Source organism: Haliotis cracherodii, unplaced genomic scaffold (assembly GCF_022045235.1).
Source record: "Haliotis cracherodii isolate W230 unplaced genomic scaffold, xgHalCrac1.p SCAF_1, whole genome shotgun sequence".
In the NCBI taxonomy this organism is placed as follows: Eukaryota; Metazoa; Mollusca; class Gastropoda; order Lepetellida; family Haliotidae; genus Haliotis; species Haliotis cracherodii.
This window is the reverse complement of record NW_027266264.1, coordinates 81167043-81179164: the sequence shown is the minus strand read 5'-3', so window position 1 is coordinate 81179164 and position 12122 is coordinate 81167043. Positions and strand designations below refer to the sequence as shown.

At 36.9% G+C, this 12122-nt stretch overlaps 1 protein-coding gene across 1 annotated transcript; it reads right to left on the bottom strand.

The window, feature by feature from the left end:
- Window positions 1-1394: 1394 nt before the first annotated feature.
- Window positions 1395-12020, bottom strand: LOC139444247 (alpha/beta hydrolase domain-containing protein 17B-like). Its single transcript, XM_071225207.1, has 2 exons — window positions 11194-12020; window positions 1395-7444 (listed from the first exon to the last, which is right to left on the bottom strand). The coding sequence occupies exons 1-2, from the start codon at window positions 11838-11840 to the stop codon at window positions 7225-7227; spliced, it is 867 nt and encodes a 288-aa protein (XP_071081308.1). The 5' UTR covers window positions 11841-12020; the 3' UTR covers window positions 1395-7224.
- Between the last annotated feature and the right edge of the window lie 102 nt (window positions 12021-12122).

Genomic DNA, 12122 nt, shown 5'->3' with positions numbered 1-12122 from the left:
CAGAAACACACAATCTAGACCCCCTGGACTTGTACATAACTAATCTTATTCCATTTATCACAGTGGTAACTGAGATTAAATAACACTATTAGAACACTTTCAAATAATTTGAAATAAGGTCAGCATGAAACATTTAAATCATAGATTTCCTATTCATTGAATAAGTATTCAATTCATTGTATTGAAATCACATTACCCATTACAGAATGAGATTCTATGTACATCATGATTTAGAGTGACTGACACAAATATAATTATAACAAATCTGGTCTATTACTTAGTTCCTGTGGTGTATGGTGGCCATTAATCTGTAACATTTTCACCTCCAGCACACAAAAACACTGATAGGGTTGACTTAAGTAATCCTGGCCTAACTACATATAATTAATGTAATTCCATTAACTTTAGACACAATCAATACTGGAACAGACTTCCCTGAAGATATACAACCACTAGCATAGCTTGTGTTGACAACTGGCAACAATGGCCGCACTACACAGCTCCTGACATGGGCCTTGCATTAAGTCCCTTGGCTCCTTTAGCCTAGCATCAGTGTTTGAAATGCTGGTCATATCCAGATGTCAGTATTACTCATGAAATGGTCTTAGCCTGTTAATGCATGTAGTGTCACTGTAGGAGTTATCCAATCACAGCATATGTCATCCTAAATTACCATCTCATTAGCATAATTAACATTCACCATGGTGTGGAGTGCAGTGGTGTGGGCTATTTCTCCTTTTAAACTTTGCATGGAATTATTCTCCATTGATAGTGCAATTACCTGTATGTTCCAGTCAGCTGGTACCAGTGAAGTATTGCATTAAGTCTACTACACAGGCCACTGCTGACAAGTCAGGTCCACACTAGTGACCAGTTCTTCTAAGAACTTGCCTATTGCCTAAAACATAATTGTCTCATATATAATTTAGTGTTGCTAAGTAATGGATCTATCAAATTAAACTGTCCTATATAACCCTTCACTGTAGTGGACTGTGACGGCAATTTGTCACGTTAAAGATGCAAAATTGGGAGTTGTTTTGAACAAAATATACTACTCAAGATAAATTAAGGGACACCCACATTTGGAAGGCTGTGTGTTGCAATGACAGAGTAACTGTTGGGTGTTCCTTAACTTCTTTTGAGCAGAACATGATGTTTATTACTTCACGCTGTGTAAAGGTATCCAGGAATAAACAAACTGGCAATGAGTATCAGCGTTGATAGATCCATTTGATTATTATAAAAACAATCTGCAAAAAGACTGCAGACAATCTTTACAAAAGCTAAATTACCCATCAAATGAAGTTTCAGCTCAAAGCCTGCATGTTTAGACAAAGAGCATTTTCATCAGAAAATGCCAAAGGGCAATAGAAGATAATATATATAACAGAGCCTTGATCTTGCACCTTTAATATTGCCAGCTTGAGGCCATTTTTTTGGTTAAGTTATTATCCGATATTTGCATTCACTGGCACAACGCCATTGAGGGTCCAGGATGACAATGCAGGTACAGGTTCAACGGAATCAGAAGCACAATTTCAAGAAAAAGAAAAGGGCAGACAACCATCAAAGGAGTAAGATAAGACATGTTGACCACTAGTGAAGAATAAAGGCTGTTTAATAATATGTAGTGACATTGTTTTCTGTGATTCGATACCACAATGTGTGTAGGGTTAAGGACAAAAATAATACCCCACACCTCAGTGTTGAATACAGATTATCTTACACGATCTTCACAATACATAAGGCAGGGACACAATATACATGTTACCATAGTTACAGAGTTGCAAACATTTGTACAGCATAATTTATACATACCGCATGTCTGAGAGATGGCTAATAAATTACTATTATTGCTGACTTGGCAGGAAAGAATGTAAATCCTAAGGACTGAAATAGTAAGTTTTGGTAAACATAATCATATTTTTTTAAAAAAAGGTGTTTCAAAATCTCAATACTGAGAACTGTTATCAATATCTTTCACACAAGAATAATACCAGAATATTCTATTATAGTTCAATCAATTATTAAGTACATTTATAAATCTGAGACGTAAGGAGCATTGATATGTACATGAATTGTCACGGACATCCTATATCTACAAATGTTATTCTACTGATCATAAACATTAAGTTGCGATGATTCAAAGTGTGCCTGATATTCATGTCAATGTGGTGATGTGATTGAGTGTCTACTATTCCCATTTCATCGACCTCAAGACAAGTAAAGTTATGCCATGGATATGTTTTCTGACTGAAGGCGAACAATTGATTGCTAAGCATGTTGTAGTGAACACAAGTGGTAAATATTAAACCACATATTTCAAAATAAACCAGTACTTCCCAAGAGACATAAAAAATGACTAAAATTCATGTATTTTCTAAAAGAAAATCCAGCTTGTGTAAATAGAAATTAAACACAATCTGCCAGTTATAAATGAGCAACTATGTAACCAATGAAAAGATAGAAATATTTATGCTTTTCAGAGAGTGTTTTCATAATTTAAACATTGCTGAAGAGTATTTCAACACATGGGTTGAACTTGGAGACTTTTCTAGTGGCCCAAATGAAAAACACTGATAAAGGACTAGAACACCTAGTAACTGGCAGACCAACAGAAGTGTCTGCAGAGATTCATTCCCTGGTAAAGATTGTTGCTTTCAACACTCAGACCAAAACGTTCACAATGGGTAGCAAGGTTTGAGGATGCACCATATCATACGTCCCGGCATTGTACAAAGCCGTACATTTTTCAGTGGATTTCACTGCATTATGTATTCAGTCAACTAGCGGGTGGAGGTATTTACACACATTCAATGGAATACTTGTGGAGTACATTATCCGTGCCTAAGCATGTATGATATTACATGTCTATGGCCTCCACATGTTTACTTTTAAGATACCAACACTGCAGTTCTTTGGGCCTTGACAGTTTTGTATCAATTTCAAATTCATAAATGTCAAATTTAAACCAATTAAAGCCAAACTTTGTCATAACAGGCAAATCGTGTCAAGTCATACTAACACATACATACTTCAAGCACATATATCGAAAAATACTATTTTCTTAGGGAAATATTAATTTACTATATGATGGTAAAGCTATTGAAATCTGAACTCTGAAAAGTAAATATCATTGTGACGACTATCCCTGGATATGGTGATTGGTGAACAGCACTAGTGAATAGCACTCTAGAAAACAGTTCCTGAAACTAAACTCTCTATCATCATCACACATGCACATCTATATGAACAGCTCTCAAAGTCCTGTGGTTTCATCGTATATACACGTTTCAAAGAGTTTTATTTCAGAGATATATCACATCAGTCAAAAGCACTGTGGACATGGTAGTATCAACCAAGACAGTCAACATTACAGAGACTCAGGGGAGATCAGCACAGTTACTCCTACTGCGCCGGTGGACGCAGTGTGCCGTCATCCCCACAAACCAACAGCAATCCGTATCTTAAGGCTACTCTGTGCCCACATCTCTGCCCAATATATGTAACACAAACAGTGATAGAAACCAACTTTTAGTCCACTAGTCCTTATAATGTAGCGTTAGAAATTGGCATTAGTCCTGTAGCCCTTGCCAAGCTGCCCAATTGTTAAGGTATCATAAGGACTAGTAGGAATTTGCCAATTATAAGGGTTTAGCTATATGGTATCATTATAAGGACCAGAAGACTACTATGTTAGTTTCTACAGCTGTAATGATAACATATAGTAAAACCTTTAAAAAGGGCAAATTTCTACTAGTCTTTATGATACCTAAACTATCAGGGAGTTTGGCAAGGTCTAAAGGGCTGGTGACAATTTCCAACGGTGTCAAAAGAATTTAAAGTACTCCCTTTTTTTATATGACCACAGTTAATCTTTCATGCCATGACAGATTAACTATAGTAAAAAAATGGGTGTTCCCTAACTTATTTTGAGCTGAACAGACTACTGAACAGTGCAGGTTCGGAAACATCATGTTCATGTTTTGACATATCATCCCATTTAAGCATAAATGGGTCTGACGGGATGGAACGGATCAAGTTATGCAATTATCCTAATAACAGGGATCATATTCTGGCCAAATCTGGAAATTGAAACTGTGGTGCCGCAGATGACTGGTAACATGATTTCAGAACATGCATCTTGTCCACACAGTCCACCACTGTCCTACCTATTCACATATGTGACCAACCATGAGATAAGGGACCTTATGGGTGAAAAATCGCATTTTGACTTATTATTTTTTTTAAACTACTGTATTTTAGGACCACGAGAATACAATTGATAAGCTTCAATTCTTCAATATTTATCACAGAGATACATAGCACTAAACATTGGCACAAGTCCCATTTTCAGACTCATGACCGTTAATGTAATAACTGAATCTTAGATATAACGTCTGATTAGTTAAAAGTAGATATATATGCAGAAATGTTTTGAAATAAAATCACGAACTAATAAGAAAAAAATATGATATTTTTTACTGTCCACACACAAGGCTATTTTTACAGAAGGAAGTTGACATCAAACATCTTTCTTTATGAAGTCACAGCACAATTGTATCCTAGCACCCATAATGTCCCTTTTCTCCTGGTGGGTCACAAATGCTGAGTTACTGAGTTTCCCCAATCAAGTTTCCCTGGTGTGCTGCTGGTGATATTAGTCCCTGTGCTGACCACCACCATAAAGGCAGTATCGTAATATCATCACTCCTTGGTCAAGTGAAATAAAGACAGGCAAAGTTGGAATTAAAATACTACAGACATGCTAGATAGATGACAATAATAACATAGATTGCGAAGACATATAAATGTTATATAAAACAAAACAGTATTTCATAAACATAGGTAAGTACAGAGTTGGCGGTATTTTGTTCAGATATATAACACAAGTTTCCTCCGGTTGTTCACTGGGTGTACCTGTCATGTCCCAGTATAATCAGCTACTGTTAGGGTTAGGCGTCATGGTACAGTGCACTGCTGGTCAAACTTTCATAGGGAAGAGACCTACAATTGCAAGTTCTTCTCTGACTTGCCCTTGAATATTCATATTTAATGTGACAACTAATTACCAACCCATACAATACAACATATTTGCTGACAGATATCTTCATAAACAACTGACGCTCTATCTGATAATTCCATGAAACCAATTCTACTTCCTAAAATTCACCTAATATTGCCTTGCTTATCAATAATCCAAAAATGATGTCATAACCATGATACTTTTGTGAAGATGGGGAAGGAAAACAAATGCACAATGAACAGTATTAGCATGATTAAAATCACTCCATCACTTGTTCAACAGATCAACTGATGACATAGGGAAGGGGGGCAACTTTACAAGCTAGTCCATGTTGGCCGACATTGAACACCCTGCTGTTGAACCAATATGAACATCTTGACCTTTCATCATCATCATCATTCTTACATCCTTCACCTCAAGGTAATGGAGGTTTGAATACTCTTTCCATCTGTCATATGCACTATGCTACAAGTTGTATTATTTGTACATTGTTTATATGGCCATACATCATATTCATGAACCCTAGCTTATGAGAAATTGGCACCTAAAGTATTTTTGTCCTTAACCATGTTGACAGTGATAAATACGGAAATACTGATTCTATTCCCTTATCATGATTCATTATCATGAAACATTTTCTACACATTTGAAGCACTGCGATACATAGGTGTGATACTGAACATGCTAAAGCAGTGATTACATAAAAGGAAGCTAGCGACTCATGCTCATATGATTTTATCAGCTGAGACAATGTCCTCAACTCCTACATAAAATCGGAAATTAAAATTGAAATAAACAAAACCTATTTTGTAAGAAAGTTCAATGCTAAATAGTCTGTAAACCAGAGTATTTCGGTAGATTGAAGGGCATGAAATACAGTCTACATGAGCTATGACAGAAGTATATTGTAAGGTGAGCTTGTGGTTCAGCCATTTGAATAACACACACAAAAAGTTCTAGCAGCCCTTTTGATAACACTGGTCATACATCATGTATATAATTGTTGGTCCTTATACAGATATGAGTGATTATTCATCATTCAGCAGTGTGTGCTAGTGGAATAGTTTCATATAATTAAAGAAGTTCCTAGCCTGACATTGGGGACTCAGCATGTGTGATGAAGGCATCAATAATGAACAAAGAGTTTTAGGCTAACTTTAGGTACATACAAAAACCTTATATATATATATACTATGCCACTTAAAAATTAACCTGAACTGAAAACCAAACATATGACATTATCAATAACTTCTTACAATAACCACATACAAATCATCCTCTAAAAAGTATATATCCTAACAAACATATTGATGACATGCTAGCCCTCCTCAGGCTAGTGTGATCCCGCAAAGACCATTAATAGTTAAATGTTTCAACAAAAGAGAGATGAAAAATTATATTTCACCATTTTAAGTTTTGGCATATCTGCTCACATACATAACAGTGATCACAACATTATATATATATTACAGACTGTACACAAGCAAATGAACCATTTGCTATTACTATACAATCATCTCGACTGTATTCTTCCTGTGGGCAAAGAGGGGGAAACTGATAGGGAAGTCCATGGTACACAAGGGGAGGGTGGTAAATCCAGTTGTGTATGTGGATTGTTGTGGTAGAAACGTTCACATAACTCGGATTCCCCAAAAACTCTCAACATCAAACAGAATTTTGAAACTTTACAGATTCCAAAGTCCCAGAGCACTCCAGTAGTATCCAGAAATTTTGAACATTTAAACACAAAAACTGACATTTATCATAGGTAATTTCTCAAATGACATCAAGAACTGCTGCAGTTGATAGTAATCTCAAGAATTTACAAACAGCCTGAAGTTGAAAGGATTCAAACATTTACTAGGAAAGTTATCCTTGTGTATTAGACAAAAACACTACTGTAGTCGACAGTTCCAATGAAGTGAAAAACGGCAGCCTCCTGAGTCAGATCACTCACTGTAGCCATGATACGTGGATGCTCGGAGTGCAACCCATGTAGATGAGAGAACCTGTCATGGACAGGACTGTGTCCCTAAGTCCCTGTATTGTCAGACAACCCGTTCAACAGCAGAGTTGTTCTTCAACTCCACCTCTTCGGTTGTGTGTTGAGTCTGAGAGGTTGAGACTGCCTCAGGTTCTTCGTTGGGTGTCTCCACATCATTCTCAGTTTCCGTTGCTCCCTCAATGCCCTCCTCTAGTCAATTGATAGCCAGCTCTACGTTGATGAACTGTTTTAAGCGCTCTAAATACTGTCCATAAAGTTCCACATCATTGTGTCCAGCGCCCTCTACCCACAGTGGTTCTACTGTGCGAGGACATCGCTCATAAATTGCAAGTCCATGAGAAAAGTCTATCACTTCATCTTCCGTCCCATGAATCACCAGCACAGGGGATGTGATTTTAGGAACTTTGTCAATGCTGAAACAGAAAAAATGGTGATGAGCCAAAATTCCATTACTGCTTTTTCTGTCTGATAAGGATGAAAATGCCACATTGACAGGATAATATCCATTATGACACCGTAGGGCTAGACACGGTTATTTGTATGAAAGTCCCAAAACTTCAAACTCCAGTAATGCTGCACACTGAAATTATCTTTGGACCAGAGAGAGATTTCCTGATTTATGTATGCATCAGGAAAGTAGTGTGGAGACTTCATCACCACTTGCAGCAATGTCAGCAATATGACAGGGCACACAGAGAATGGCTTCACACATTTAACCACTAGACTTCCAGGCTGATGATACGGATGGCTTAGATCATGAACACATGATAAAAACTAAGGCTGTAACGATTCACCGATACATACGATAACATTGATACTTATGAAAACATGATACTTGAATCGTCATTTTGTGAAATTGCAATACGCTATAAATAGAACAGGAGCTAATAGAGTTACCTATTCGTTAATGACAGAAGTAGCATAGCTTCACCTGTAAGAACGGTAGAACACAAGGACATGGTGACCGAGGACACACTAACTATTAGTGTACATTTAATAACCATCCCATAATTTAAAACTTTTTTTTTTCTCTTGTGGTTTTCATTGTTAAACTTAAAGATTTTGAGATAACAATAAAATAAATAAATAAATAAATGTATGAAGAAAGAGGTTTTAGACCTGTATTTCAATGATTTCATCATTTCTTACTATCTGAAGTGGTGTATTGTGATACCTGTAGTATCGCCAATCTGTATCGTGATACAAATTGTATTGCAAGATACCAAGCGATACTCAATTCTAATAAAAACCCAGTGTAGGATCCAATAACTGCCATGACCCTGAACATGTTGAACTATGCAAAAGACAGATGCATCGACCGAGTTATGACCGTGACTGGATATAATCATATTAATTCTGTTAATTGCTGATTCTAGCTTTTTGAATATTTCCATAAAGCACAGATTACCCATTTGTTAATAAAACTATTGAGTTTGTTCTGAACATGTGTGTCACCATTCTGAACATAGTCAAGGGGATTTTCCTCTCGTCTTATGCAACATTTAAGAATTTGTTTCCACCAAATAATCATCATCAAATAAAACTGAAAAAGGACTGGGTCTTGTTCCTTCATAAATGACATGAATATTAAAGTACTCCATACACATATTTCCCATACCATGTGACACATAACCATGACAACCAAGCCTACATCATCATCAGAAAGGAATGTTTTGGGACTTGGCTGATGTTAACAGTTTGGTTTCCCCTGAAATAATGCAGATAAACTGGTTACTAACCACTTATATTGGTGGGTGAGGCATTAAACAACAAACAACCCCAAACCTTACCCAAAACCAAACCACTTATAGTGAGTTAGTGAGTTGTGCTGAAAACCTCTTTGAACATGATGAAGCATATTTCAGTTAGATCACACAATAAGCACAGGAGGTAGACACTTTACCACATGGTGATAAACATGACCACGGATATGGTGCTGATAAACCAAGGATCCACATCAAGTCAGTTTGAGATTTAGGGAGTGAGCGAGTATAATTTTACACCATTTTAGCAATATTAGCATTTCACTGTGGGTATTCATCTACTACTGTACTGATCAGGAAAGTAAGGTTGCCACAGTAACGAGATCTGATTCATGAGTTTCTAGTAATATCACTTTCTACTGTTTGAAGGCATTTAAAATTCATAACTGATGTTCACTTTGAGGAAACTAAAGTCAGATATATTGTATGTTAAAGTAAACATAGTTGGTCAAATTCCAAGCATAATTCACAAATCTACCATTCATGTGATAATTTATGCATTAACAAGTTACCACATGTTATGCATGCAAGAAACATCTGTGAGGTAAAGGTATTGTAATTGATATCGGTACCTGCCTCACAATCATACACTAAAGTACCTGATCTCATTGATAAACATTGAAAACAACTAAGGCTCATGGTTCTCCTTGCATTGGCTCTGAGCTATGTCAAGGTAATTAGCATGATTAACGTGATTAATGGCCAAGGCTGGTGACGAATTACTTGTAATTATATCCTTCAGCATGTTCTCAAATAGGGAGGGAGTTTGAAATATTTTCATGTGCAAAAATAGAAAACGGAATGAATAGACACCAAAAAATAACATATTGGGTTATCATTATGTCTCAAGACTTGTATTGGATAGCCAATATGCAAGAGATGAAATCAATATTGCACATTTGATATGGACATGACAGAGTAGCACCAAGTTATGAGAATAAACAGCTGCTATGTTCATGATTACTGAATTTGATTCAGCTCACAGTGACATAGGTGTAGACAGTTTGAACCACCCATTATACCATGGTATGCACACAGAGGTATTTGCTCCTTGACCTTTACTCCAGCAGTTAGCATCAATTGCATCATAAAAGATCATGGAGGAAAATGCCTGCAACTCCTGCTTCAAATGTAGATCAGCGATAGAAACTAACTGTTCTAGTCCACTAGTCTATCATGTCTATAATGATAATATATAATATATAGGGTTAGAAATTGGCACTAGTCCTATAGTCCTTGCCAAACTGCCCAATAGTAAAGGTATCCTAAGGACTTGTAGAATTTTGACATTTTTAAAGGTTTAGCTATATGCTATCATTATAAGGACTAGTGGACTGAAACTGTTAGTTTCTACTGCTGCATTTCCATTTCTACTAGTTCTTACAATACCTTAACTTTTGGGCAGTTTGGCAAGGACTATGGGAGTATTAGGACTAGTGCCAGTTTCTAATGCTGTTAATCCTAACATACATATTTGTCAGAGTACACAACAACCATAAACAGAATAAAACAAGGGCTTAAGAAAAGGGGCAGGAGAAATGGGGGGAGAATTCATGAGCCTAAAAGGTCACATTCATAAAGATGAGTTACCCTTTTTGTTTCAATTTCGGAAATAGGATAAAATTACCTATGAGCAACCTTTTAAATTTTGGTTTATTTTGAATAAAGGGAAGCTTTAACTTAACCTTTTCATATATTTTTTTGCTTTCTTTGCAATATTTAAAAGACATGCATTTGGCTTAGAATCAAAACTGCCATAGGCAGGATAGGTAAGGAACAATTTGTCAAATGTTTTGAACAATGATAAAACAACTCATACATGTCATAATTAAAATATGAAAAACCTACAAAAGGATATACTAACTGTATTTCTCTTGTGAAAATAAGGACTTAACTCAACTGTTAAATGCTTTCTTATGTCAACGAAGCTAGGAGCCAGCTCAAACAGAGTGACAGGTGAGGTTTTTTACACTTAAATATTGTCAATAATAAACATTAATAATTGTGTTGACTTGATAAGACTTATTTTCAAAAATGACATGACCATGATAACATGTAATGATTCATTTTGTAACAGATCATCAATGAAATAACCAATTACATTTGTTTGTTGTTTAACACCACACACAGCAATATTGCAGCTATGTCAAGGTGGTCTGTAAATAATCAAGTCTGGACCTGATAATCCAATGATAGACATCATGAACAGTTGGGATAGGATGACAAGCCACAAACAAGTCAGTGAGCACCCCCAATCCCGTTAGTCGAACCTTACAACCAGCATAGTCGTCTCTTACAACAAGCATGGGTTGCTGAAGACCCATTCTAACCCGGGTCTTCAGATATTAATTGATTAGATAAAATTCATGGACTTCACATAATATGAGCATAAAGCACACCTGGGGAAGGCATCAAAGAACCAGGTTCTCTTGGTTTCGGGGAAAGCAACCCTCATTCCAGACATCAGGGGTGAGTGAAGGACGACAGCACCGACTTCATATCTGGAAGCTAGGTCGACTGTTGGTACAGTTCCTATACTCTGGCCATATAGGATGACATTCTGGGGATTTATTCCATATCTTGTCCGCAGTGCCTGCCAGGCTGCATCTATGTCTGCATAGAGATTTTTTTCTGAAGGTTTTCCTGAGCTCACACCATAGCCAGAATAGTCAAAGCTGAATATATTGCAATTGATTCTTGAGCCAAGTCCAATATAAAAGCTACTCATCTGTCCAAGATCAACAGCATTTCCATGGCTGAACAGAATGGTGAAGCGTGCGTTTGGGGAACATCTAGCAAACATACAGGAGATTTGGTTTCCTCTTGCGGTTCGTGTCATAAAGACTTCAATGCAGTCTAGTTCTCTCTGGGTATACTGCCATTCCGCCCGATCTTTGAGGTGTAGGCTGTACCTGGACCCTGCTTCGTCGGAAACCAAGGAATAAGTCGGCTCCGGAGGAAGGAATGCCAGTTTAGCTGCAATTCGGGATGGACATGGCGGACAACAGAAAAGACAACAAAGCTCACTGAGAGACAAGCCGTTCATGATGGAAGAATCGCGGGAAACTGAGAGTGAAGAAGGGAGGTAGGCTCAAATGAAATGTTCTACACAACCCTGATAGTTTCAACCATGTAGATATGTGCTTGTCCTGACTTCTCTATCGAAAACATTAGACAATATTGTTTGTTCTGTCGGAAAACATTTACGACTCCTTCTGGTGACGTCATGCACAAAATCGTCTTCCGGAAAGATTGTAGGATCGGTCAAATTACATCAAATATTTTTGGTTTATTATCACTGTATGACAAAACAAAAAATATGCCTTGG